Genomic DNA, 27,360 nt, shown 5'->3' on the forward strand with positions numbered 1-27,360 from the left:
TGGCCACCATATGGACTGTTAACCACTTCAGCCCCGGAAGGATTTACCCCCTTCCTGACTAGAGCACTTTTTGCGATACAGCACTGCATCGCTTTAACTGACAATTGCGCGGTCGTGCAACGTTGCACCCAAACAAAATTGACATCTTTTTTTTTCTCACAAATAGAGCTTTCTTTTGGTGGTATATGATCATCTCTGCGGTTTTTATTTTTTGCGCTATAAACAAAAAAAGAGAGACAATTTTGAAAAAAAAACCCAATATTTTTTACTTTTTGCTATACTAAATATCCCCAAAAAATATATAAAAAAACAAATTTCTTTCTCAGTTTAGGCCGATATGTATTCTACATATTTTTGGTAAGAAAAAAAATTGCATTAAGCGTATATTGATTGGTTTCCCGCAAAAGTTATAGCGTCTACAAAATAGGGGATAAATTTATGGCATTTTTATTATAATTTTTTTTTAGTAGTGATGGCGACGATCTTGTGATTTTTATGGTGACTGCGGCATTATGGCGGACACAACCGACACTTTTGACACCATTTTGGGACCATTGTCATTTATACAGCGATCAGTGCTATAAAAATGCACTAATTACTGTGTAAATGACACTGGCAGGGAAGGGGTTAAACACTAGGGGGCGATCAAAGGGTTAAGTGTGTCTTAGGGAGGTGTTCTAACTGTGGGGGGGATGGGCTACCAATGACATGACAGCGATCACTGCTCCCAATCACAGGGAGCAGTAGATCCCTGCCATGTCACTAGGCAGAACGGGGAAATGCCTTGTTTACAAAGGCATCTCCCCATTCTTCCACTCCGTGACATGATTGCGGGCCCCCAGGGGACATCAAGTCCGCGGGACCCGCGGGCATGGTCACAGAGTACGCAGCGGGCCCGCGCACGAGCCCACAATGCCGTGATTTAAAGGGGATGTATCTGTACGCCGATTTGCCCAGCCGTGCCATTGTTCCGACGTACATCATCGTACACTGGTCGGCTAGTGGTTAAGCTGCAATATATAAAATTTTTCTTCTTTTGCAATCTACTATTTTCATATCCAGAGGTATGTAAAATACTTGTAAATACTGATTTGTCCTGCTCTTCTTTTCACAGAATAACTGTTGAAGAATTCAACATCCCCCATTGCACAGCTGTTCCAGTACCACTCACAGATGTTGATGTCACTGTTAAAGATGCGATGACCAAAGTCCATGGTGAATGGAAAGTACGGCACTGGTTGATGTAGGTTTTCTACAATCATGTAATCCAATTTTGTAAGCACAATGAACTGCTTCACAGCTTTTTCTGCTGGTACCTTTTGAAAAAGAATTTGTAAATTATACAAACAGATCTGTCATCTTATGCCGTGTACACACGGGCAGACTTTTTGACCGGACTGGTCCGATGGACCAAGTCCGGCGGACAATCCGACCGTGTGTGGGCTCCATCGGACCTGTAGCTGACTTTTTCGGTCAAAAATCTGACGGACTTTAGATTTGGAACATGTTTCAAATTTGTCCGACGGACTCGAGTCCAGGCGAAAAATCCGCTAGTCCGATGGACGAAAACCCATGCTACGGCAGCTATTGGCTACCGGCTATCAACTTCCTTATTTTAGTCCGGAAAGTCCATCGGACCAGTCCGGTCGAAAAGTCCGCCCGTGTGTACAGGGCATAAGGGATCATTTTTATGAGTAAGGGAAAATGGAAAAGTGGGGCTCATAGGTAAGCTTGATCAGAGGCTGTAATGGTGCAAGGTTAAAGTGGAACTTTAGTTAGAAAACTATGTCACTTCAGGCTGGTCCCTTTTGCATGTATAGTAAAACATTAAAAATAAGTGTCTATACTGTTTAAAATTCAGTAATACATTGTCTCATCCTGCTCTGCACATGCTCAGTTGTTCTCCATTTTTGCCACTGTGCCGAAAATCAGAGCCACTAGAGGGCGATATCCTGACAGCCTAAAGATTTACTGCTGTTCAGGGGCTCTGGGCTTCAGCAAAATGGCAGCCTTCAGAAAGAAGAAATTGGAGCAATACTGGAGGCAATTTACAGCACACACTAATTCTGGTAGCATAATTATTAATGTGGAATATAATCTATGTTCCTTGCTAAAGAACATTATTTTTTGTATCAAGTTGTTATGGGTAAAGTTCCCTTTTAAGAACATTGGGCAACAAGTGATGGAATCAAGTTACCAGTACAGGTGGCAAAAAACTGAGAGATCTAAATTTAGACCTAGAGCCAATACTAATCTAAAGAGAACCAATCAGCCATTTTAAATAAATCATTAAAATAAAAATATAAAAGTTCTGCCTTAATGCAGACACCACAAGATACCAGCAATGAATCCTGTTATTTAGCAAACCCTGCTCTGTGTGCCCCTCTGATACCAATTTCTCTTTGTTACCAGGGACCTCATTTCACAGATCAGCTTCATAAATTGTAATTTCCTTGTCTATGCCTGCCCTGCTTTAAAATTACAACCAGGATGTACCATGATCTCCCTACTACTTGCTACTATTGCATGCCAAGTAGTGGAATGGCTGTACACACACCATCTTTTTTCCCATTTAGGGTTCACTTGTAAGAAGACTTCCCCCACCCACCTACTGAGTCTCACCTTCACTGCGCTCCCATGTGGCTATGTCAGAGCCCTCATTAAATATCCAGTCTTTCTGGGGATGGAGGGTCATGTGACCATCTCTCAGGATGCAGTGTTTGGGTCCTAACACTTTCATGTGGGGAGATGGGGAAGAAGTTAGCCCTGTGTAAGCACTGACACCATCCAACACAAAAATTACAAAAGGTTTGGATTTCTGGCCCAAGTCTCCAGCCCCCCAGGGGCGGACTGACAACTCATGGGGCCCCCGGGCAATAGAAGATCATGGGGCCCCCTGTGTCTCCGCTCACATGCAAGCCGCACCTACACAAAGCCCCACTTACATGGGGCACACAGTAAGGCACATCACATGGCACACAGCAGAGCACGGGGCACATTATGGGGCACAGGGCATACAGTAGGGCACATCACAGGACACATAATGGGGCACCCAGCAGGGTTTATTATGCTGTACACAGCAGGGCACATTATTGAGCACAGCATGGTGCATCACAGAGGGTACAGGGCACATCAGTGGGTACACAGCGGGGCACATCACAGAGCACATCAGGAGATACACAGCAGGGAGCGTGCCGCACATCACAGGGCATGTGGCAAATAGTAGGGCACACAGCAGCGCACACAGTAGGGCACATCCTTGGGAACAGGACACAGGCGGTACACATCAGGGCACACATCCCAGGGCATGGGGCACACAGTAGAGCACATTACAGGGCACACAGTAGAGCACAACAGGCGGTACACAGCAGGGCACATCACAAGGCACATCACAGGGCAAGGGGCACAGAGTAGGGCACATAAGGGGGTACACTAGCAGGGCACATCACAGGCCATGGGGCACGCAGTAGGGCAAATAGCAGGGCACAAACCAAAACACAGGGCACACAGTACAGCACTGGGATCCTCCAGGCTTAACACAGTGTCTTTCAGGGTAGCCATCAGGGGGAAGGCGACACAGTGGGGGTGGAGGACACAGGGAGACACCATGGGGGGGGTTGGAGGGCACAGGGGGACACTGTAGGTGGGTGGAGGGCACAGGGGGACACTGTGTGAGTGGCACAGGGAGACACCATGGGGGGGATAGAAGACACAGGGGGACACTGTGGGGGGTGAAGGGCACAGGGGGATACTGTGGGGAGGTGGAGGGCACAGGGGGACACTGTGGGGAGGTGGGGGGCACAGGGGGACACTGTGGGGGGGGGTGGAGGGCACTGTGGGGGGGAGGTGGAGGGCACAGGGGGGCACTGTGGGGAGGTGGGGGGCACAGGGGGACACTGTGGGGAGGTGGGGGCACAGGGGGACACTGTGGGGAGGTGGAGGGCACAGGGGGACACTGGGGGGGGTGGAGGGCACTGTGGGGAGGTGGGGGGCACAGGGGGACACTGTGGGGGGGGGTGGAGGGCACAGGGGGGCACTGTGGGGAGGGGGGAGGTGGAGGGCACAGGGGGGCACTGTGGGGGGCACAGGGGGACACTGTGGGGAGGTGGGGGCACAGGGAGACACTGTGGGGGGGTGGAGAGCACAGGGAGCACTGTGGGGGGGGTGGAGGGCACAGGGGGACACTGTGGGGGGGTGGAGGGCACAGGGGGGCACTGTGGGGAGGTGGAGTGCACAGGGGGACACTGTGGGAAGGTGGGGGGCACAGGGGGACACTGTGGGAAGGTGGGGGGCACAGGGGGACACTGTAGGGAGGTGAGGGCACAGGGGGGCACTGTGGGGAGGGGGGAAGTGGGGGGCACAAGGGGGCACTGTGGGGAGGTGGGAGGCACATGGGGACACTGTGGGGAGGTGGGGGGGCACAGGGGGGCACTGTGGGGAGGTGAGGGCACAGGGGGACACTGTGGGGAGGTGGAGGGCACAGGGGGACACTGTGGGGAGGTGGAGGGCACAGGGGGGCACTGTGGGGAGGTGGGGGGCACATGGGGACACTGTGGGGAGGTGGGGCACTGTGGGGAGGTGGGGGCACAGGGGGACACTGTGGGGAGGTGGGGGGCATAGGGGATCACTGTGGGGAGGTGGGGGGCACAGGGGGTCACTGTGGGGAGGTTGGGGTCACTGTGGGGAGGTGGGGGGCACAGGGGGACACTGTGGGGAGGTGGAGGGCACAGGGGGACACTGTGGGGAGCACAGGGGGACACTGTGGGGAGCACAGGGGGACACTGTGGGGGGCACAGGGGGACACTGTGGGGGGCACAGGGGGACACTGTGGGGAGGTGGGGGGCACAGGGGGACACTGTAGGGAGGTGGGGGGTACAGGGGGACACTGTGGGGAGGTGGAGGGCACTGTGGGGAGCACAGGGGGGCACTGTGGGGAGGTGGGGGCACAGGGGGTCACTGTGGGGAGGTGGGGGGCACAGGGGGACACTGTGGGAGGTGGGGGTCACTGTGGGGAGGTGGGGGGCACAGGGGGTCACTGTGGGGGGTGGAGGGCACAGGGGGGCACTGTGGGGAGGTGGGGGGCACAGGGGGACACTGTGGGGAGGTGGGGGGCACAGGGGGACACTGTGGGGAGGTGGGGGTCACTGTGGGGAGGTGGGGGGCACAGGGGGACACTGTGGGGAGGTGGGGGGCACAGGGGGTCACTGTGGGGGTGGAGGGCACACAGGGGGGCACTGTGGGGAGGTGGGGGCCACAGGGGGACACTGTGGGGAGGTGGGGGGCACAGGGGGACACTGTGGGGAGGTGGGGGGCACAGGGGGACACTGTGGGGAGGTGGGGGTCACTGTGGGGAGGTGGGGGGCACAGGGGGTCACTGTGGGGGTGGAGGGCACACAGGGGGGCACTGTGGGGAGGTGGGGGGCACAGGGGAACACTGTGGGGAGGTGGGGGGCACAGGGGGACACTGTGGGGAGGTGGGGGGCACAGGGGGACACTGTGGGGAGGTGGGGGGCACAGGGGGTCACTGTGGGGGTGGAGGGCACACAGGGGGGCACTGTGGGGAGGTGGGGGGCACAGGGGGACACTGTGGGGAGGTGGGGGGCACAGGGGGACACTGCGGGGAGGTGGGGGCACAGGGGGACACTGCGGGGAGGTGGGGGCACAGGGGGGACACTGTGGGGAGGTGGGGGCACAGGGGGACACTGTGGGGAGGTGGGGGGCACAGGGGGACACTGTGGGGAGGTGGGGGGCACAGGGGGACACTGTGGGGAGGTGGGGGTCACTGTGGGGAGCACAGGGGGTCACTGTGGGGGTGGAGGGCACACAGGGGGGCACTGTGGGGAGGTGAGGGGCACAGGGGGACACTGTGGGGAGGTGGGGGGCACAGGGGGACACTGTGGGGAGGTGGGGGTCACTGTGGGGAGGTGGGGGCACAGGGGGTCACTGTGGGGAGGTTGGGGTCACTGTGGGGAGGTGGGGGGCACAGGGGGACACTGTGGGGAGGTGGAGGGCACAGGGGGACACTGTGGGGAGCACAGGGGGACACTGTGGGGGGCACAGGGGGACACTGTGGGGAGCACAGGGGGGACACTGTGGGGGGCACAGGGGGACACTGTGGGGAAGTGGGGGGCACAGGGGGACACTGTAGGGAGGTGGGGGGTACAGGGGGACACTGTGGGGAGGTGGGGGGCACAGGGGGACACTGTGGGGGGCACAGGGGGACACTGTGGGGAAGTGGGGGGCACAGGGGGACACTGTGGGGAGGTGGGGGGCACAGGGGGACACTGTGGGGAGGTGGGGGGCACAGGGGGACACTGTGGGGGGCACAGGGGGACACTGTGGGGAGGTGGGGGTCACTGTGGGGAGGTGGGGGGCACAGGGGGTCACTGTGGGGGTGGAGGGCACACAGGGGGGCACTGTGGGGAGGTGGGGGCCACAGGGGGACACTGTGGGGAGGTGGGGGGCACAGGGGGACACTGTGGGGAGGTGGGGGTCACTGTGGGGAGGTGGGGGGCACAGGGGGTCACTGTGGGGGTGGAGGGCACACAGGGGGGCACTGTGGGGAGGTGGGGGGCACAGGGGAACACTGTGGGGAGGTGGGGGGCACAGGGGGACACTGTGGGGAGGTGGGGGGCACAAGGGGACACTGTGGGGAGGTGGGGGCACAGGGGGACACTGTGGGGAGGTGGGGGGCACAGGGGGTCACTGTGGGGGTGGAGGGCACACAGGGGGGCACTGTGGGGAGGTGGGGGGCACAGGGGGACACTGTGGGGAGGTGGGGGGCACAGGGGGACACTGTGGGGAGGTGGGGGGCACAGGGGGACACTGTGGGGAGGTGGGGGGCACAGGGGGACACTGTGGGGAGGTGGGGGTCACTGTGGGGAGCACAGGGGGTCACTGTGGGGGTGGAGGGCACACAGGGGGGCACTGTGGGGAGGTGAGGGGCACAGGGGGACACTGTGGGGAGGTGGGGGGCACAGGGGGACACTGTGGGGAGGTGGGGGTCACTGTGGGGAGGTGGGGGCACAGGGGGACACTGTGGGGAGGTGGGGGGCACAGGGGGACACTGTGGGTGGGAAGCTGTGCAGCAACTTTCTAATAGCAGCACGTGGTACAAGCTGCTGCACTTTCCTTCCTAGATGCAGAGTAGCGCGGGAAGCGGCTGTATACAGACCTCTCGTGATGCGCTCCTCCTCCTCCTCCTCGCCGGCCCCTCCTCTTTTCTGTCCGTCCGAGGTGATGACAGATACAAGCACCTGGGGTGGACGGGAGGGAAGGAGGGGCCGGCGGGGAGGAGGAGGAGCGCATCACGAGGTGTTCTGTATACACTGCAGTCTCAGCAGTGAGCAGGGACCCGATCAGCCCGTCAATCACAGCTAGCTGACGGGTAGATCGGGTCCCGACTCCCAAAGTGGAAGCTGCCATGGGGCCCCCTACTGGCCACGGGCCCTCGGTCAGCGTCCGAACTGCCCGATGGTCAGTCCGCCCCTGCAGCCCCCCAACCCCCCCAACTCTCCCCCATAATAACGATCGGGGTCATTTTTTTCAGGGGCTTTTCAGGGTAGTTTTTTCACAGCCTGCTCTCGTCGTCATTCGTGCTCTGCTTCTGCAGCCCCCTGGGAAACCAATGTCACAAATCCCAGGAAACTGAAGAAGAAGAGTTCAGGAAGAGCTCCACTCACAGGGAGCTGACTTCCTGTCTACTTGGTCACAGTCAGGGCTTTTTTTCTCAGAGAATAGGTGCAGGAACTCCCCCTTTATGAGTCACCCTTCATCTCTGCCCCCATACCCACCTCCGAGCACTGTCTCTTGGCTCCACCCCCTAGCCACCTCCCAGTACCGCTCCTTTTAGTGAGTACAGAACCAAGTATCATTTTGTACTACTAAATTGTATGGAATTTGATAGACCCCAGCCAAGCAGCAACAGACCCCACCACAGCAACAATAGATCTCCCCACACACAACGACAGACCACCCCCCAGCAACAATGGAGTCCCCGCAACAAAATACCACCCCAGCAACAATAGACCACCACAAAAAAAAAAAGATCCCCAGTGACAATAGATCCAGCAGTCAACATCAATTGACCCTCCAGTACACCTTGCCATAGAATACATTCAGTGCTGGAGGTGCCGGAACTGCGTTCCCTCGCGTTCCCGCTGAAAAAAAGCCCTGGTCACAGGTATCAGCAACAGGAATGCCATACAGCGAGATGCAAAATATTCTTCCTTTTTTATAAATAGCCAGCAGGAATTAATTCTATTCGGCATGTTTTGCGCTAGGCACAGCGCTTTCCTAAAGAATCCTGAACTGCCGCTGTTGATGAGTGCAATTATTACAGACAGTCACTGGGGCACTAGTCAGAAGGAGAAAGCAGGCCTGGATCTCCTGAAGAGGTGGTTGGTTTTTATTTCTCTCCCTAATGCCCAATATTTCAGGAGCTGACAGAACTTCAAGTGGCTGGCAGGCCAAAAGATGCTGTGGGTGGTGGGCTGCATGTTGGGCACCACTGCTTTAGGGACACTACTGGCAAGATCTCTCCACTTGAGTTAAGGAGTCTACACTCTTGCTGTGGCTATTAAAACAGGTTCCCACTTCCACTGCTGGATTTTTTAATACCATTTTATAAATTTTTTAATGCAATATGAAAAGGAGGGACGGAACACCCTATCCTCCCAGATGGACAGAAACAGAGCCAGGAATTGGGACAGAGAGATATCACTGTTTGAAAATCCAAATATACAAGCCAGGGGCTGACAGGGCCCACAAGGGTTGTGTCTTCCTAATTAGGGTCAGTTTGAGCCAATCTATGGGCAAATAGAGTTTTAATGTGTTTCAGTGACCACCAGTAGGGCATTGCTTCTTTTGATAAAACACAACTATTGTAAATTAAAGTGTCTTTCTAGGCAAAACCTTTTTCTTCCTTAGTTTTGGACTGAGAGAGTGAGGAAGGGTTAGACACTCTATTTGTGCTGGTGACCATGGTCTCCAAGAATGTAATGGGCAATGCAAAATGTTTGTTGTTCCCAATAAGAGGTAAAGGATAATCTTCCAAAGAAGGCACCTGTTCTGGAGGCAACTGTCTAAAAATCAAACTCCCCCCGACTTCCCCGAGACCGAAAAAAAAAATGGCTACACATGCAAATGTTCTCCACATTTTAATGGATACATTTTTATCAAACAGAAAGGACCATGGGACATTTGACCTTACACTATCAGAAGTATCTTTAGTGACAAATCTAGCAACTCTCAAAGACTCGTCTGGACGCCCATCTTTGTCTCTTTCTGCTTGTCATTCAGAAATAACAAAGGCCAAGCTGCACCTGTCTGGAGGAGCAAGGTATGTGAGCATAATCTAGATAATTGTACTGTTACTTCCCCTTCTCAATGTCAGGAACATCTAGGTATCACCTTTCAGATAAGATAAAATCAGGATTTAATACATCTGAGTCTCACTCCATGCACACAATGAGACCTGTCATGGCAGGAAGACAATGTTTTATTCAAAAAACCTGTTTAGCAAGGATGAGTTATTCAACTCATAAACCTCTTCTTCTTATATTTATTAAACGTTTACCCCTGAGGTTACTAAACCTGTGTTTGATTTTTGCAGTTGGTTCTACAATCTCTTCACTTTTTTGCTAGAAAAGCCCATCAGGGATAAAATCAACCACAAGGTAATATTAGATGGCTTGACTAGATCTAGCTAAAGCAATACTTTACTGCTTACATTTTCTAGACATAAATCCTGCTTGCATGTATAAAATATCTAAAGATTGTACAGATTGTTCAAAGATTTTCCCTTCAATCGGCAAAATTGTATCTGATCAGCACACCTCCAAGTCCATGATAAAGTCTGATCTGGCTTGTTACACTTCTATGTTAGTCAAAGCCCAACTGAATCTTCAGTTTAAATCTGCTAAATACAATACATTGCTTATTCACCCAAACAAAAGACGTTCAATGTCTTTCCATTTTTATTATTTTCTAAAGAAGCTACAGCCTGATTAAAAAAGCCTGTCACCTGCCAGGCTTGCAGAGTTGGATCATTGCCCTCTGTTGGGAAGCAGCGGTCTCTTTGTAGAAGTCTGACATGCCCCCTGCTGAGTTAGAGCCAGAGGTGTCCAATCATGAACTTAAGTGGGACTCAGCAGGGGGCATATGGGCAGGTAAAGATAATGATAACTTCAAGCGCATATACAGTATACAATATTCAGGATTAATCGGATTGGCCAGGCATATAGTCCATGGCTAAAGAGTTAGCAGCCCAGGGGTTAATGAGGGTCTGGCAGTTAGAAGCATATGGATATGGGATTACATGTTTAAAAAGGGTTTGGCAGTCCAGGGGTTAAAAAGGTGTAGCAGTTCACAATGTGTGAAGTAGGTTGATGAAGCAATGGATCTAGAAGGCGGCTGCTATCCCCAGAGATGCTGGCTCTGTGATATGTAAAAGAGGGTAAAGAAGGGAAGCGCCACCTGAGTGCAGTATTAGTGAATACTTTTAATGACACAAAGTTTAAAAACACTTACAAAAGACATAATTAAAAAGGGCTCATCTGTAGATGGATGATCCTGGTAGGTTCCTGGTGGGGATGATCCTGGTGAGTTCCTCGAGCTCCAGTCTGGGTGTTGTATCAGCGATGTAAGGCTGTTAGAGAAGCTTTTCAGCAGATGGTTCGTCCTGTGGCCATCAGGGGGAGGCTGGGGCCGGCGTGGAGCGCACAGAAGGTGGCTCCACGCCGGCATATGGGCAGGGGACAGGCTTTTCTGCTCAGGCTGTGGCTGCTTTCTAAAGAAAAATAACTGTAAAACATTTCAAAACGTTTGTTTTAATGCACCTGGAGTGTATTTATCCTATTTTAGTAGAAGGTTTAGTAGGGCTTTAATGACAAACCTTGCTATACTTTACTCGCTTTTAAATTGTCCTTTTATTGGCCTTGTTCAAGACCCATGCTATTCCAATACCTACTCTGGACTGCGTGCTGATTTTATCTTCCCCTGCTAATTCTTCACCCCACTTTCTGCATTTTGCCAGCCTTGGCTTCTGTCCTGATTATGCATTGGTGATTAGTTTAATACTACACTGTTTGCCAATGATGACCTCAGCCTGATCCTGAATAGACATCTGCTGCTGGAAGCATCCATTAGACATTTGTTCCACTCCACTGCCTTTGAGCATTACCTTCACCATTTCCAGAAGTGCGTTGACTGGAGGTACCTGTCAAAAATATATATAGAAACTGAACAAATATTCTGGGTAGGCATAATTATTAATACATTTAAAAGATAAACACTTTACTGGTCCTAGTATTTGATTTTCATATACACATGTATCCAAGCTCAACTTGGTCTTAAAGCTGAACTCTAGATATGATCTGTATTGCATTCTTACATCGGTCCAACTTGGATCAGTGTAAGTATGCATATTTCATACCTGAGGGACCGGTGAGGAAGCTGATAATCATTGTAGTAGTTGGGCTTACTACAGTGATTGCTACTATCTTCCGGATACTATGCCGATTTTATTCCCCTATAGACACTGACCAGAGGGGGTCACTAGCATGGCCACCATTCATTTTTTTTCTAATAAATGCAAGGCATTCTCTGACTGGATGAGGTGGAGAGGAGAGGCATTAACATTAGAAGTTTCTTGTATATAATTTCAGATTTGTAATTATTGTTCCTTATTATTATATTCCTTATTTTAGCTCTGCCCACAAGTGAATGAAGTCATCACAATCTTGCAGAAGGAGTTGACAACATTTCAAGGTAATACCAATGCCCCGTACACACGATCGGATTTTCCGACGGAAAATGTGTGATAGGACCTTGTTGTCGGAAATTCCGACCGTGTGTGGGCTCCATCACACATTTTCCATCGGATTTTCCGACACACAAAGTTTGAGAGCAGGATATAAAATTTTCCGACAACAAAATTCCGATCGTGTGTACACAAATCCAACAGACAAAGTGCTACGCATGCTCAGAATAAATAAAGAGATGAAAGCTATTGGCCACTGCCCCGTTTATAGTCCCAACGTACGTGTTTTACGTCACCGCGTTTAGAACGATCGGATTTTCCGACAACTTTGTGTGACAGTGTGTATGCAAGACAAGTTTGAGCCAACATCCGTCGGAAAAAATCCTAGGATTTTGTTGTCGGAATGTCCGAACAAAGTCCGACCGTGTGTACGGGGCATTACAGTTTTAATACATATAATTGTAGTGCTACTATCACGTACCTGGTAGCAGGGCCTGATAGGATGAGGAAGGCCTCTCTTACACCTCTGACTTGGGGCCCCTGATAGTGTAGACAGGAGGTGCAGGAGTGCCAGAAAGTCTTGCTGGCAGCAGGGCAGATGTCCTTGCTGGGCAGGTGAAGTCGTCAGATGGCTTCAGCACGTAGACAGGTAGGCAGGCAGCTGGTGCTGGTGACAGCAGGCAGGGTAGCAGGGTCAGGCAGGCTGGGTCATGCACAGACTTGAAGAATCGGGTACAGGTCATAGACAGGAACTTAGTCAGGAAGCAAGCTGGGTCTGGAACCGATCAGTGGAACTGGAGCCAAAGGAGTAGACAGAAGAATGCTCACTGGACAAACCGAGGTCTATGCAGGTGGAGTTCAGGAAATAATCAAGACAAGCTGGGTTGATAACTGGAATCAGGATGTAGATTCACAGGATGCCAGATACACAGAAGGCTGAAGACTCAGGCTGAAGACTCAGGCTGAAGACAAAGTAGCATTGAATCTGGCTTGTGTTTGCGCGCAAGTTCGTGCATGCGCATATCTATTAGCCAATGCCCAATTCTTACAAGCATGAAAGGGAATCAGTTTTAGCTTTTGCCCAAAAGTCCTTCTAGAGGGATTATTCTGTTTGCTGGCATGTGCATCCTGACAGCTACCCTCATAGGAGGCGTTGATCAGTATGGGTCCTCAGTATGGGGTTGATATAGGTTCAATCTAGGTTTGGAATAAGTGTGGTATATGCTGTGGTATGGGTATGGATTGGGTGCACTTGGCGTCCTGCTCTCAGTGGCTCAGTCCCTGCTAGCAGTATCAGCAATGGGTGATTAATTACTCTTAGAACAGTTTTATAGATAAACACTACAAATCCCATCTCTGAACAAGCTGACCATCCACCTTACAACCTCATACGTCCCAACTTTCTGAGATGGCAAAGAGGGACACCTTTGAGCACAAAGGATGTAGACAAAAGACACACCTCTGCCATACTCCAAATGATGTACAGTTTTATGAATTTATAGGTAAAAAAATAATAAATCACCACTAATTTTGGTATTTACTGGCTTTTTAAATAGACAATACAATTATTTGAGCTTGAAAGTGGTTGTAAACCCACTTTTTGGACTTCTACCTATAGGTAAGCCTAGAATAAGGCTTACCTTTAGGTAGTGGAAATATCTCCTAAAGGTGCGCCGTTTAGGAGATATTTCACTTGTAGTCCGCCAAAAATTCCAATGGCGCATGTGCGGGGAAGAAACGAAACTAAGTGTCGTCTCTTGCCTAGCCTGTGTCATTAATCGCGGCTCCCGTGCGCATGCACGCGAGTGACGTCACACGGCTACGGCGAATCACAGAGCCGGAGTCCGCGGCCCAGAAGGAAGAGGGGCCAGAAGATGGACGCTGCCTACACAGGGGACATCGCTGGATTCTTTTGCAGGTAAGTTGCACATAATGGGCTAGGATGCGAAGCCCATTATGCCTTTCATTTGCAGGCTTTGCAACGAGCAAAAGAAGTAAAACCCATCAGAGTTTACTTCGTCTTTAATAATATGTTTAGTGCAGTATAACCATTCTTGAATGCTATATAGTTCTTTTCTTTATAGAGACCTGTATATCAGACCAAAAAGAGGGACAGTTTGAGGAGGAAAGAGGGATAGAGGGATTTTGTTCCAAAAGAGGGACAGTACTTCCAAATGAGGGACAATTGGGAGCTAAACAATTGTATTGTACAATCTCCTTTAGATCAACCAACTATTATACATTATGAGTCAGGATAAAAAAAAGGGAATATTTGGAGGCCCCCCGAGATATATCAAGTACCATAGCTCCCAACTGTTCCTGATTTGGAGGAATAGTCCCTTATTTGGAACCAAATCCCTTCATCCCTAATCTCTCCTCATTGGTCCCAGCGTATAAACCTCTATAAAGAAATATGCAATTTAGAAGTGTTATACTGCAGTAAACCACATATCCAACCATTAAATATTTGAATTTGTTACTTTTTTTTTTAACCATAATTCTTATTGAAAAGTTATAGTCAGGATAATACAGACATAACAAAGAAAGCAATAGCCGTTTGTAAACAGAGTATACAAAATTTCACACATTGCAGTAGGTACAAATATCATATACCGAAAATATCAAGGAAAATATCATATCGTGTATAGAAAATGTAAACGGAACCTCCGCCTGCTGACCCTTAAGGAATCTAACTGTGGACAGGCGTATGCTAGGTAAAGCAATCCAAAATAGAAAAGAAAAGGAAAACCAGACTCGAGTTAACTCAGTATTATGCTACATGGATCATCCCCGGTACCGTTTATTTAGAGCAGGCGGTCGGCTCTTCAGGGATAACAACCAATGGCGCTAAAAGCCGCTCAGCTGTTATCCCGGAGGAGCGAGAGGGGACGTTCCGCCGCCTTCCGCCACTCTTCCTGGGCCTCCCGTCACACCAGGAGACCCAATCCATGATCCGGCACTTCCGCCAGCTAGGGTAAGACTGGAACGAAGCTGGAAGTCTCCTTTGTGTAATCACGGACGCAACATCACAACATCACTTCCGGTTTACTCAGCTGCCAATGGCGCAGTTTTTAAAACAAATGACAGTATTCAGAATCGCCGTTTTTGGTGATCTGAATACTTTGAAATGCAAAGGAGGGATTTGGGATCTTTTAGACCCCCGATCCCTCCATAAAGAGTACTTGTCACCACCTAATACTGTCACAAGGAATGTTTACATTCCTTGTAACAGCAACAAAAGTGATCAAATTTTTTTTTTTAAAGGACCAATGTAAAAAATGTAAATAAATAAAATAAATAAGAAAATAAAATAAAATTTTTAAAGCGCCCCTGTCCTTGCAAGCTAGTGCAGCAAAGAAAACACACACGTAAGTCGCGCTCGCATATGTAAACGGTGTTCAAATCACACACGTGAGGTATCGCCGCAATCGTCAGAGTGAGAGCAATAATTCTAGCACTAGGCCTCCTCTGTAACTCTAACCTGGTAATGGTTATTTTTTTTAAAGCGCCACCTATGGAGATTTTTAGGTACCGTAGCTTGTCGCCATTCCACGAGTGTGCGCAATTTCAAAGCGTGACATGTTGGTTATCTATTTACTCGGTGTAACATCATCTTTCACATTATACAAAAAAATTGGGCTAACTTTACTGCTTTTGTTTTTTTTTTTTAATTCACGAACATGTCTTTTTTCCTAAAAAATTGCATTTGAAAGACCACTGCGCAAATACAGTGTGACATAAAATATTGCAACAATCGCCATTTTATTCTCTAGATTCTCTGCTATATATATATATATATATATATATATATATATATATATATATATAAAATGTTTGGGGGTTCTAAGTAATTTTTTAACAAAAAATACGGATTTTAACTTGCAAGCAGCAAATATCAGAGATAGGCTTAGTCATGAAATATATATAGTGCCCCTAGTGGGAGTGTTGAATATGGCACCTAATAATATTACAAACAACACAAATATAGTGTGTGTAATCAGTGACCTCTAGTGGACAAAAGAAATATAACACATGATATGTGTCAAAGAAAAGTCCATCTTCTGTAAACAGATTTCTATCCTTATATAATCCAGCAGTGAATATTAGAAAATGAGTGACTTGACACCAAGTGGACCCTTTACCAGTCACACTATGCGCTCACCTCCCAGAGCGGCCCCCAATTAGGCCAAGTAGCACTTTCCCCTTTGGGGTCTCAATCCAGTGTCTCTTAAGCAAAGGGGAAGGTGCTACTTGGCCTAATTGGGGGCCACTCTGGGAGGTGAGCGCATAGTGTGACTGGTGGAGGATCTACTTGGTGTCAAGTCACTCATTTTCTAGTATTCACTGCTAGATTGTATGTGGATAGCAATTTGTTTACAGAAGATATCACTGGATATTTGGACTTTTCTTTGACTCATATTATGTGTTATATTTCTTTTGTCCACTGGAGGTTACTGATTACACACACTATATTTGTGTTGTTTGTAATATTATTAGGTGCCATAATCAACACTCCCACTAGGGGCATTATATCTATCTATCTATCTATCTATCTATCTATCTATCTATCTATCTATCTATCTATCTATCTATCTATCTATTCATATTGCAAAGTAAGTTTATAATTTCTATAAAGATGTAGTGCTTCACATTTATTCTTTTTTATTTTGGTCTGCTAATAACAGTTGGTATTAAGCAGCAACCTCCTACATCTAAAATATACACGTTTATTTTAACACTTATTTATTTATAACACTTATTTTAATTTTATTAGTAGCGCAGAATTACATTTCTTTTCACGTTACAGAGGCTGAGGATGAGCTAACCAATTTTGAATTTGTTACTTTGAAAAATCAGTATAAAGAAAAAGTAGCGGTGAAATTTTTTTTTTTTTAAATAGTGTATTAAATATTAATGATCCACGTAACTGAAAAATCACAGGAATGTATCCTTTGCCTACATACAGTACTTTACACAAAGGCACTCTTCTTTCTCCTCTCGGAAAGTTGGAAGTTGGTACAGTATGTATTATTTCTCTAGGGATGAGAGCCATCTGCCCCGATACTCTAACTAAAAACTACAATCTGCCTGCATCACAATGAATATACCATCTAAAAATAAATAACATTAAAAAGTACATGCATTTTTCAAGTTAATTAGACCCTTGAGATAAGGTAGATCTAAAGAAGATAGCGCAGAGATTAAAGTGCAGATTTTTACATTTGAACATTGAAGTTACACAACATCTTGTTCTATGGGATTATAACTGGGCTTTGGGAAGGGAAGACGGAAACCTGGCAAATGCTAAGAAACAAAACTATGTAAAGTTTTATTATACAGAAAATTAAATGAATCCACTGCTTCTGTGTTGGATCTGCTTATCTCCCCATACAAGTCAGTGAGAATGCAAAACCAGCTCCCTGATGTTAGAAGGTTAGAAATACATCCCATAGGCTGTAGCTGTTTGTAGCGGCTTAATTTCATTTTGAAAGGCACAGCACCATCTAGTGGTGAAAATTGGCAACAGTTAGACGCCTTTCACACTCGGGCAGTTTTCAGGCGTTTTAGCGCTAGAAATAGCGCCTGTAAAGCGCCTGAAAACTGCCTCCCATGCCGCCCGAATATGAAAGCCTGAGTACTTTCACAGCGGTGTGCTTGCGGGACGTTAGAAAAAGTCCCGCAAGCAGCATCTTTGGGACGGTTTGGGAGCGCTGTATACAGCACTCCCAAACTGCCTCTGCCCATTGCAATGAATGGGCAGCACTTCTGAAGCACCTGAAAAGCGATTTGAAAGCGCCGCAACATGGGTGTTTTTAATCCCCTCTTTGGCCGCTAGCAGGGGGTTCAAAAGCGCCCCACTAGCAGACGAAAAGCGCCGCTTAGACAGCGGTAAAACGCAGCTAAGATGAGCACCGCTTTACTGCTAATGCACGAGCGGCTCCAGTGTGAAAGGGGTCTAAGGGCTCATTCTCACATGTTACCTCCTCACCACCTGTTTAATTCTAAAAAAAAAAGCTGAATCACTGTGTGTCAACTGTATGCATTGCCCGCGATTGCAGGGCAGTAGCAGTGCATCCCTATGACCTAAATGGGTCATGGGTGGTGCCGCCAGCTGAATGTGACATGTGGTTTAATTTTTGCCAGTGTAGTGAAGCAAAGCACCAAGCAAAGCACCAAGATTGTTGCATGCATACAGCCCCGAGCAACTGCATGCCCTTCTTCAGGTGGGTGGTTGAGAGGCAGTAATACCGTGGCTTAACCACTTGCTTTTACCGCCCCCTGGCCACCCATGTGAACAAGCCCTAAGAGACCAGTCATTCACACTTTTGTGTACATTGCAAACATTTTTAGCACACGCATTTGTATTTTTTGTACTTGTACTTGTACTTATTCGCTCTTTTGGTGAAGTAAGTTGCAGAGGTGTATTTTCATATTTACCATGGGTTTTTCTTTATGCCCAACTGGATTTTTAGTTTAGCAAATGCATCAACACAAAAGGTGTGCAAAATCTAACAGTTTGTTTTCTTTAGAAAGGAGACAGTCTAGGTAGAAAAGCCTATCCCCTGTACAGAAGGACCTTTGGTCTCTGCGTGGAAGCAGTGGTCTCTCTGCATAAATCTGACATGCCCCCTGCTGAGTCACATCTATACCTCTGCAATCAGCAAAACCTATGCCTCCTGATGTTTGGAGAGTTCTAGCTTTGACTTAGCATTAAACATGTGCACTGGCGAAATTTTTTTTTTTTTGTTTTTCGTTTCATTCGTTATGATCAATATTCGATATTTCAAATAAATTTTTAACATCAGATCAATTCAAATTTATTCCATTCCATTTGTTTAGATGCGGTATTCGTTATTTCGATAATTTGTAATAATTCAAAAGAACGAATATCCAAAAATTCCAAAATCCGAAAATTCAAAAGAACAAAAATCTGAAAATAAGAACGAAAATCCGAAAATTTGAAAATGTAAAAGAACAAAAAACATGATATTATAATTAAATTATTACTTTTATTAACCATTATTATAGTTCTTTTTATTATTATTAATATTTATTATTAATAAATAATAATAAAAGACTATAATAATAGTTCTAAACTATTAAATTATAGGTATTGGAATTTCCTTTCAAATTTGGCTGTTAGTGAACATAACGAATACAAACGTAACCGAAGCTATGAATTATCCGGCATTATCCGGCATTTCGGATAATTCGCAACTTTGGATAAATTCATTACATTCACTAACAGCCAAATTTGAAACGAAATTCCAATACCTATAATTTAATGGTTTATAACTATTATTATAGTTGTTATTATTATTATTATTATTATTATTAATTAATAATAAAAAATAATAATAATAAAAATTAAAACTATAATAATAGTTAATAAACTTAATATTTTAGTTATGATAGAAATTATCCGAATATTTTTTGTTCTTTTGGATTTTCCAATTTTCAGATCTCCATTTTTATTTTCAGATTTTCTTTCTTATTTTTTGGATTTTCAAATTTTCGTTCTTTAGAATTTTCAGATTTTCGGATCTTCGTTCTTTCGAATTTTCAAATTTCGGATTTTCGTTTTTTTAGAAAACTTGTTTTCGAAAAAATTTGATAATGGTCTTTCGTTAATTTGGATGTTTCCAAATTAACGAAATGTGCCGAATGTTGACGAAAAAGAAATTCGGAATGAAATTGGACATGTCTGCTCAGCATGGGGTGTGCCAGACCTCAGCGGAAAGACCACTGCTTCCCCACATAAACAAACTATAACACTTTGCACACCTTTCATTTTGATGTACCTGGAATCTATTTAAACTGGGAGTTCAGCCTGGCTGCCCTTGGCTTCATTAATTGCAGGTCCCAAGATTCAGAACACGTATGAAGCTCAGGAAAAGTAGATTAAAGTCAGAAATTGCATACTTGTTCTTTTCTCCGAAAGCCATTGGGTCCACTCAGTAGCCATAGAGCTGGTATTTTCAAAAATCAAGTCAGCAATTGCAGTTACAGTTGCTCATTACTGGTTCCCTTAAAAGTGTAAGAGAATTAAAAGACTGCAGTAAAAGGACATACTATATAATGTTTTTTATTTGATACTGTTTAACCACTTAAGGACCAGCCTCGTTTTGGATTTTAGATGTTTACATGTTTAAAACGGTTTTTTGACATGACATTGACAATGACATGACAATGACATTGAAAAATGTGACTTTAAGACGTATTGTCATGGAGACGAGTGGGCGCCATCTTAGCCTCACTCATCTCCAGGCACAGAAGGGAGACAGACACGATCGCCTCCGCCGCTACCAATGGCTCCGGTAAGCGGCGCAGTGCACCGGATCGCGGCGGGAGGGAGGGGGCACCCTCTCCCGCCACCGATAAAAGTGATCTCGCGGCAGATTCCGCAGAGACCACTTTTATCTGAAAGCCGACCGCCGCACGAAAACGGGGATACTGGGGTTATGGCAGCTAGCTGCTGCCATAACAACGATATCCGCCGCCAAAGTTTGGACGTACATCGGCGTGCGGCGGTTGGAAAGTGGTTAAATAAAAGGAAGCTCTATTTTTATTTTAGGCTGACAAATGTGCAAAAATATTGTTTTTTTTTTTAAATAAATGTTTTCTATTTTTTAATTCATTTAATATTTTTAACAGTGCAGTAACTGCATCTTACTGTTACACTATTAAGTCTATGATGCTGAAGATGAACACTGCAGCCTGAAGGTGGCAGTGTTCATCTGAAGGCTGAAAGGTCTCATTTTAGTCAATGGATCCTCCTGCTTGCATGTGATTACTATGTCAGAGCTGACATATTGATCATTATTGGGAACCAATCTGATTGTTTGCCAATCGTCAGTGAGAAATTTGGCTATCGTTGGCAGCTCGAATTGAGAGCTAGGGGTAACACAAAGTAGCTTCTACTGAAAATGGCCACCTGTCTAGCTATCATGCTAACCCTTTATCTCCATTAGTTTTTGAGTCCCTGACCCAAAGCAATTATGCAGATTGAGTAAGTTTAGATAAAATCAGAACTCCTTATCTGTATACCTGTTCTAAGTTGGAGATTCAATATCAGAGGGTCAGCAGGATAACAAGGCAACAAACATTTGTACACTGTTAGATGTGCTATTTGTAGGGTAGGGACATGGATGTGCCTGGTGTAGTTCTCCCTTCTAGTCACAATATGGCCCCAGAGTCAATAGAATAGAATAGGTCCAAGATCACTTGATAGGCAGTGTAGGTGCCTTAAGAGCCACTGGAGGTCCCCACAGGTAGGGTGTCAGTGATAGGCAGGGGGCACTTAGAGCTAATGTCAGCAGTGGGGTACCCTAGATAGGAGGTTAGCATATACAGTGCCTTGAAAAAGCATTCATACCCCTTGACATTTTTCATATTTTGTTATGTTACAACCAAAAACGTAAATATATTTTATTGGGATTGTATGTGATAGACCAACACAAGGTGGCACATAATTGTGAAGTGGAAGGAAAATGATAAATGGTTTTCAATTTTTTTTACAAATAGTTATCTGAAAAGTGTGCCGTGCATTTGTATTCAGCCACCCTGAGTCAATACTTAGTGAACCACCTTTCGCTGCAATTACAGTTGCAAGTCTTTTTGGGGATGTCTCTACCAGATTTGCACATTTAGAGAGTGACATTTTTGCCCATTCTTCTTTGCAAAATATCTCAAGCTCTGTCAGATTGGATGGAGAGCTTCTGTGAACAGCAATTTTCAAGTCTTGCCACAGATTCTCAATTGGATTTATTTTTAGACTTTGGGTCATTCTAACACATGAATATGCTTTGATCTAAACCGTTCCATTGTAGCTCTGGCTCTATGTTTTTTTTGTCCTGCTGGAAGGTGAACCTCTGCCCCAGTCTCAAGTCGTTTGCAGACTCCAACAAGTTTTCTTCTAAGATTGCCCTGTATTTGGCTCCATCCATCTTCCCATCAACTCTGACCAGCTTTCCTGTCCCTGCTGAAGAAAAGCATCCCACAACATGATTCTGCCACCACCATGTTTCACGGTGGGGATGGTGTGTTCAGGGTGATGTGCAGTGTTAGTTTTCTGCCACACATAGCGTTTTGCTTTTAGGACAAAAAGTTCAATTTTGGTCCCATCTGACCAGGGCACCTTCTTCCACATATTTGCTGTGCCCTCCACATGGCTTCTTGCAAACTGCAAACAGGACTTCTTATGGCTTTCTTTCAACAATGGCTTTCTTCTTGCCACTCTTCCAAAAAGGCCAGATTTGTGGAGTGCACTACTAATAGTTGTCCTGTGGACAGATTCTCCCACCTGACCGGTGGATCTCTGCAGCTCCTCCAGAGTTGCCATGGGCCTCTTGGCTGCTTCTCTGATTAATGCTTTCCTTGCCTGACCTGTCAGTTTAGGTGGACGGCCATATCTTGGTAGGTTTGTAGTTGTACCCAGGCCCGGACTGGGACAAAAAATAGGCCCAGGCATTTTGGACTGAGCAGCCCATGACATGTTAACCGGTCCCTTCCCCACTTTCCACCCTGAAGGAGATGGGGGAGGGGGAACCCAGCAGAGGTGCAGGGGGGCGGGAGAGAGCATGGAGGGGCGGAAAGCACAGGGAGGAACCTTGAGAACACAGGGTGGGGCGAGAGCACAGAGGAGGGAGGCAGAGAGAATGGGGGGGCAGAGAGCACAGAGGAGAGGCAGAGAACACAGAGCAAGAGGAGCACACAGGGGGGCCGGAGAGCATGGTGGACTAAAAAGCACAGGGGGTTGGAGAGCACAGCTTAAAGCAAAAACACAAGGTGGATAGGAGAGCATAGGGAGGACAGGAGAGCACAGAGGGTGGAGAGCATGAGGGGGGGGCTGGAGAGCACTGGGGCAGAGGTAGAGTGCAAAGGGGGAAGGCGGAGAGCACAGGGGGAGGTGGAGAGCATGGGGGGAGGCTGAGAGCACTGGGGGAGGCAGAGAGCCAGGGAGGAGTTGGAGAGCATGGGGGAGGCTGAGAGCACTGGAAGAGGCAGAAAGCACAGGGGCACTCAGAGAGCCAGGGGGAGGTGGAGAACACGGGGGAGGCTGAGAGCACTGAGGGAGGCGGAGAACACAGGGGGTGGTGGAGAGCCAGGGGGGAGGTGGAGGGCACAGGAGGGGCTGGAGAGCATAGGGGGGCTGGAGAGCACCGGGGGTTGGAGAGCACAGGGGAAGCAAGGGTAAGGCGGAATGCATGGGGGGCTGGAGGTGTAGAGCACGGGGGGAGGCGGAGAGCACTGGAGGGCTGAAGAGCACTGGGGGGAAGGCAGAGAGCACGGGGGGGCTGGAGAGCACTGGGGGAGAGGCAAAAAACACAGGGGATAGGGGGAGCGCACGGGAGAGGTGGAGAGCATGGGGGAGGTGGAGAGCACAGGGAAGAGGTGGAGAGCACGGGGGAGGTGGAGAGCACAGGGGAGAGGTGAAGAGCACGGGGGAGGTGGAGAGCACGGGGGAGGTGGAGAGCACAGGGGAGAGGTGGAGAGCACAGGGGAGAGGTGAAGGGCATGATGGTAGTTGGAGATCACGATTGGAGGTGGAGAGCACCGGGGATAGGTGTTGAGCACAGGGGGGAGGTGGAGAGCACAGGGGAGAGGTGAAAAGCACGGGGAAGGTGGAGAGCACAGGGGGGAGGTGGAGAGCACAGGAGGGGCTGGAGAGCATAGGGGGGCTGGAGAGCACCGGGGGTTGGAGAGCACAGGGGAAGCAAGGGTAAGGCGGAAAGCATGGGGGGCTGGAGGTGTAGAGCACGGGGGGAGGCGGAGAGCACTGGAGGGCTGAAGAGCACTGGGGGGAAGGCAGAGAGCACTGGGGGGCTGGAGAGCACTGGGGGAGAGGCAAAAAACACAGGGGATAGCATGGGGGAGGTGGAGAGCACAGGGAAGAGGTGGAGAGCATGGGGGAGGTGGAGAGCACAGGGGAGAGGTGAAGAGCACGGGGGAGGTGGAGAGCACGGGGGAGGTGGAGAGCACAGAGGAGAGGTGGAGAGCACAGGGGAGAGGTGAAGGGCACGATGGTAGTTGGAGATCACGTTTGGAGGTGGAGAGCACCGGGGATAGGTGTTGAGCACAGGGGGGAGGTGGAGAGCACAGGGGAGAGGTGAAAAGCACGGGGAAGGTAGAGAGCACAGGGGAGAGGTGGAGAGGTGGGAGGTGGAGAGCACAGGGTAGAGGTGGAGAGTACAGGGGAGAGATTGGAGAGCATGGGCGGGTGGAGAGCACAGGGGGGAGGTGGAGAGCACAGGGGAGAGGTGGAAAGCATGGGGGGCTGGAGGCGTAGAGCACGGGAGAGGCGGGGAGCACTGGAGGGCTGAAGAGCACTGGGTGTAAGGCAGAGAGCACTGAGGGGGCTGGAGAGCACTTGGGGAGAGGCGAAAAGCACAGGGGGAGGTGGGGAGCATGGGGAGGTGGAGAGCACAGGAGGAGGTGGAGAGCATGGGGGGGGAGTTGAAGAGCACAGGGGAGAGGTGGAGAGCACAGGGGAGGAGGTGGAGAGCATGGGGGGAGGTGGAGAGCACAGGGGAGAGGTGGAGAGCATGGCGGAGGTGGGAAGCACAGGGGAGAGGTGGAGAGCACAGGGGAGAGGGGGAGAACACAGGGGAGAGGTGGAGAGTACAGGGGAGAGGTGAAGAGCATGGGGAGGGGCGGAGAGCACAGGGGAGAGGTAGAGAGCATGGGGGAGGTGGAGAGCACAGGGGGATTTGGAGAGCAGGGGGGCTGGAGGGCACAGCGAGGCCAGAGAGCACAGGGGGGTCAAGAGCATGAGGGGCAGAGAGCATGGGGGGCTGGAGAGCACAGATGGGGCTGAAGAGCATGAGGGGCAAAGAGCATGGGAGGAGGGGAGAGTACAGGTTTGGCAGCAGAAAGAAGCAGGATAGGAGGAGCGGTGGGGGTGGCTGCATATAGAAGAAACATTCTCTCCATTTCCTCCTGCAGCCTCTGAAAGCCTGCAAGAGGGAGAGGAGGAGAAGAGGCTGCAGGAGGAAATGGAGAGAATGTTTCTTCTATATGCAGCAGCCCCCACTGTTCCTCCTATCCATGTTACTTGGGGGCTGCACTCACGTTCTCTCTGATGCGGCTCCATGGTGTCTGCAGCAGGTGTCTCCTCTAGCTCCTCCCTCCTTCGTGGCCACGCCCACCGGAACCGACAGCTGAACTATACTGGCGGTTGTGCAGCCGCAGAGAGGCCTAAGGTGTCTCCTCTAGCTCCTCCCCCTTTAGGTTTCCGTCCCCCTGGTGCTGCTGGGCTAAACTGGCAGTCGGGCGGCCGCAGAGAGGCCTGGTGAGCGTCGCGGTCTCAAAGAGCAGCCCAGCTGCCTTGGACCCTGCAAAGACTTGCGGCACGGCAGCCCCGACCCACCGGGCAAGTGCCCGGTTTGTCTATGGCCAATACGGGCCTGGTTGTGCCATACTCTTTCCATTTTCAGATGATGGATTGAACAGTGCTTCGTGGGATGTTCAAAGCTTGGGATGTTTTTTATAACCCAACCCTGCTTTAAACTTCTCCACAACTTTATCCCTGACCTGTTTGCTGTGTTCCTTGGCCTTCATGATGCAGGCTTCGTAGAACAGCTGCATTTATTCTGAGATTAAATTACACACAGGTGGACTCTATTTACTAAGTAGGTGACTTCTGAAGGCAATGAGTTCCACTACATTTTGAAAACCATTTTTAATTTTCCTTCCACTTCACAATTATGTGACACTTTGGGGGTTATTTACTTAAGGCAAATCTACTTTGCACTGCAAGTGCACTTGAAAGTGCACTGAAAGTGCACTTGGAAGTAAAGTCACTGTAGATCCGAGGGGGATATGCAAGGAAGATAAAAAACAGCATTTTAGCTTGCACATGATTGGATGATAAAATCAGCAGAGCTTCCACTCATTTCAGATCTACCCCATAGATTTAGAACGACTGCACTTCCAAGTGCACTTTCAGTGCACTTTCAAGTGCACTTTCAGTGCAAAATGGATTTACCTTTCCTAAATAACCCCCCTAGTGTTGGTCTATCACATAAAATCCTAATAAAATATATTTACATTTTTGGTTGTGAAATAAATATTGGGTGGTTATGGATTCCCCCTATTTATTATGATTATGTATTAACTTGTCTATTTCTATAATTAGCTAGCCTAGCAGAGCTCTAATAAAGTAAATGGTGATGGTACAATAACAAGGTTAGCTACAAAAAATAAATACACTGTTTAAATAAACAAGAGTCTCATTTATTTCCCAAGAAAATAGGAATGCTAACACAAAACACTAAAAGAAAATATTAAAGAGCATATGAAACAAAAGAACATCAATGATACTTTAGGTAAGGTCATCCTCTGTGGTCAGTATCTTCAGCTGGACTCAATGGCAAGAGGAGGATCCTCCAGCCGGTCAGTACTTTTAACGCCCACTCAGACACCACCTACACAACATCCACTGCCAGCCTATCTAGGATTCTGACAAATCAAAATCGATAAGAGACAGTCCTTCTTACTATTTTTTATTCTTCTGTCCGTCCTCCAGGAAGCATGCTGTAGTGTCCACTAGGGGCAGCAAATAGTCCATGAATCACTGATTCTGACCCGGGTCATCTTTCAGTAACAGCTGGCTTTTGATGTTCTATAACAGAACATTTGAATTCGCACCCCTCCAGGAGGTCTTATTCTACCCCCATACCTCACATCAGAAGGCCTGCGAGAACATCCTGTTGGCTAGGTATGCAGGGCTCTGGGCAAAAGTAGAGGGATGTTGACCCAGTAGAAGGACTTGGCAGTCTTGAAGAGCCCCTTGAAATCTTAGTTGCTCAGGGAAGGTGACTGGCTCACTTTAGGAGAGTTGCAAATTCATATTTGCCTGCTGGTTGAGGGGAAAGAGAATGAATTGCCTCAGTTGTCCTAGCTTTAACACTTCCTAAATCATCATTTAGTGCTTGAGTATGCTTAGGATATTCTCTCTCTAACCAAGGAGTTGTTAGACTGGATTAAGGAAGAACCCAACAGGTTATATGAGGGAACTGTCATGAAATACCTAGGTGTTCCTGGGGTGCAATACACCCAGAGTGAGGAAAACCAAAAGTTTTACTATGGGCAGCATGTTAATAAGGACCTAATAGTGCTTACCAGGCCTTTATGGAGGATGCTGTGTGGACCATCACAAGGAGAGACCCTTATGCCGCGTACACACGGTCGGACTTTTCGTCTACCAAAGTCCGACAGCCGTCCGACAGACTTTCGACGGACTTTTAGGGGACTTTTGGCGGACTTGCGGCAGACTTTCTAACAAACGGACTTGCCTACATACGATCACACAAAAGTCCGACGGATTCGTACGTGATGACGTACACCGGACTAAAATAAGGAAGTTGATAACCAGTAGCCAATAGCTGCCCTAGCGTGGGTTTTTGTCCGTCGGACTAGCATACAGACGAGCGGATTTCTGGGTCCGGTGTAGTTACAACGTAAAGATTTGAAGCATGTTTCAGATTTGTGGCTGGAAAAGTCAGCTGAAAGTCCGGGGAAGCCCACACACGATCGGATTGTCAGCTGTATTTTGTCCGTCAGCGTCCGTCGGACTTTTGTAGACGAAAAGTCCGACC

At 48.3% G+C, this 27,360-nt stretch overlaps 1 protein-coding gene across 1 annotated transcript in view; it reads left to right on the forward strand.

The window, feature by feature from the left end:
* Positions 1 to 27,360, forward strand: part of LOC141114272 (bactericidal permeability-increasing protein-like) — a 100,721-nt gene that overhangs the window by 40,836 nt on the left and 32,525 nt on the right. Inside the window, exons 4-7 of the mRNA XM_073607860.1 lie at positions 1,115 to 1,243; positions 9,185 to 9,340; positions 9,614 to 9,677; positions 11,709 to 11,769. Of these exons, the coding sequence (XP_073463961.1) occupies positions 1,115 to 1,243; positions 9,185 to 9,340; positions 9,614 to 9,677; positions 11,709 to 11,769 (410 nt within the window). The remainder of the gene's footprint in view (positions 1 to 1,114; positions 1,244 to 9,184; positions 9,341 to 9,613; positions 9,678 to 11,708; positions 11,770 to 27,360) is intronic.

This window comes from Aquarana catesbeiana, linkage group LG12 (assembly GCF_042186555.1).
Source record: "Aquarana catesbeiana isolate 2022-GZ linkage group LG12, ASM4218655v1, whole genome shotgun sequence".
Lineage (NCBI taxonomy): Eukaryota > Metazoa > Chordata > Amphibia > Anura > Ranidae > Aquarana > Aquarana catesbeiana.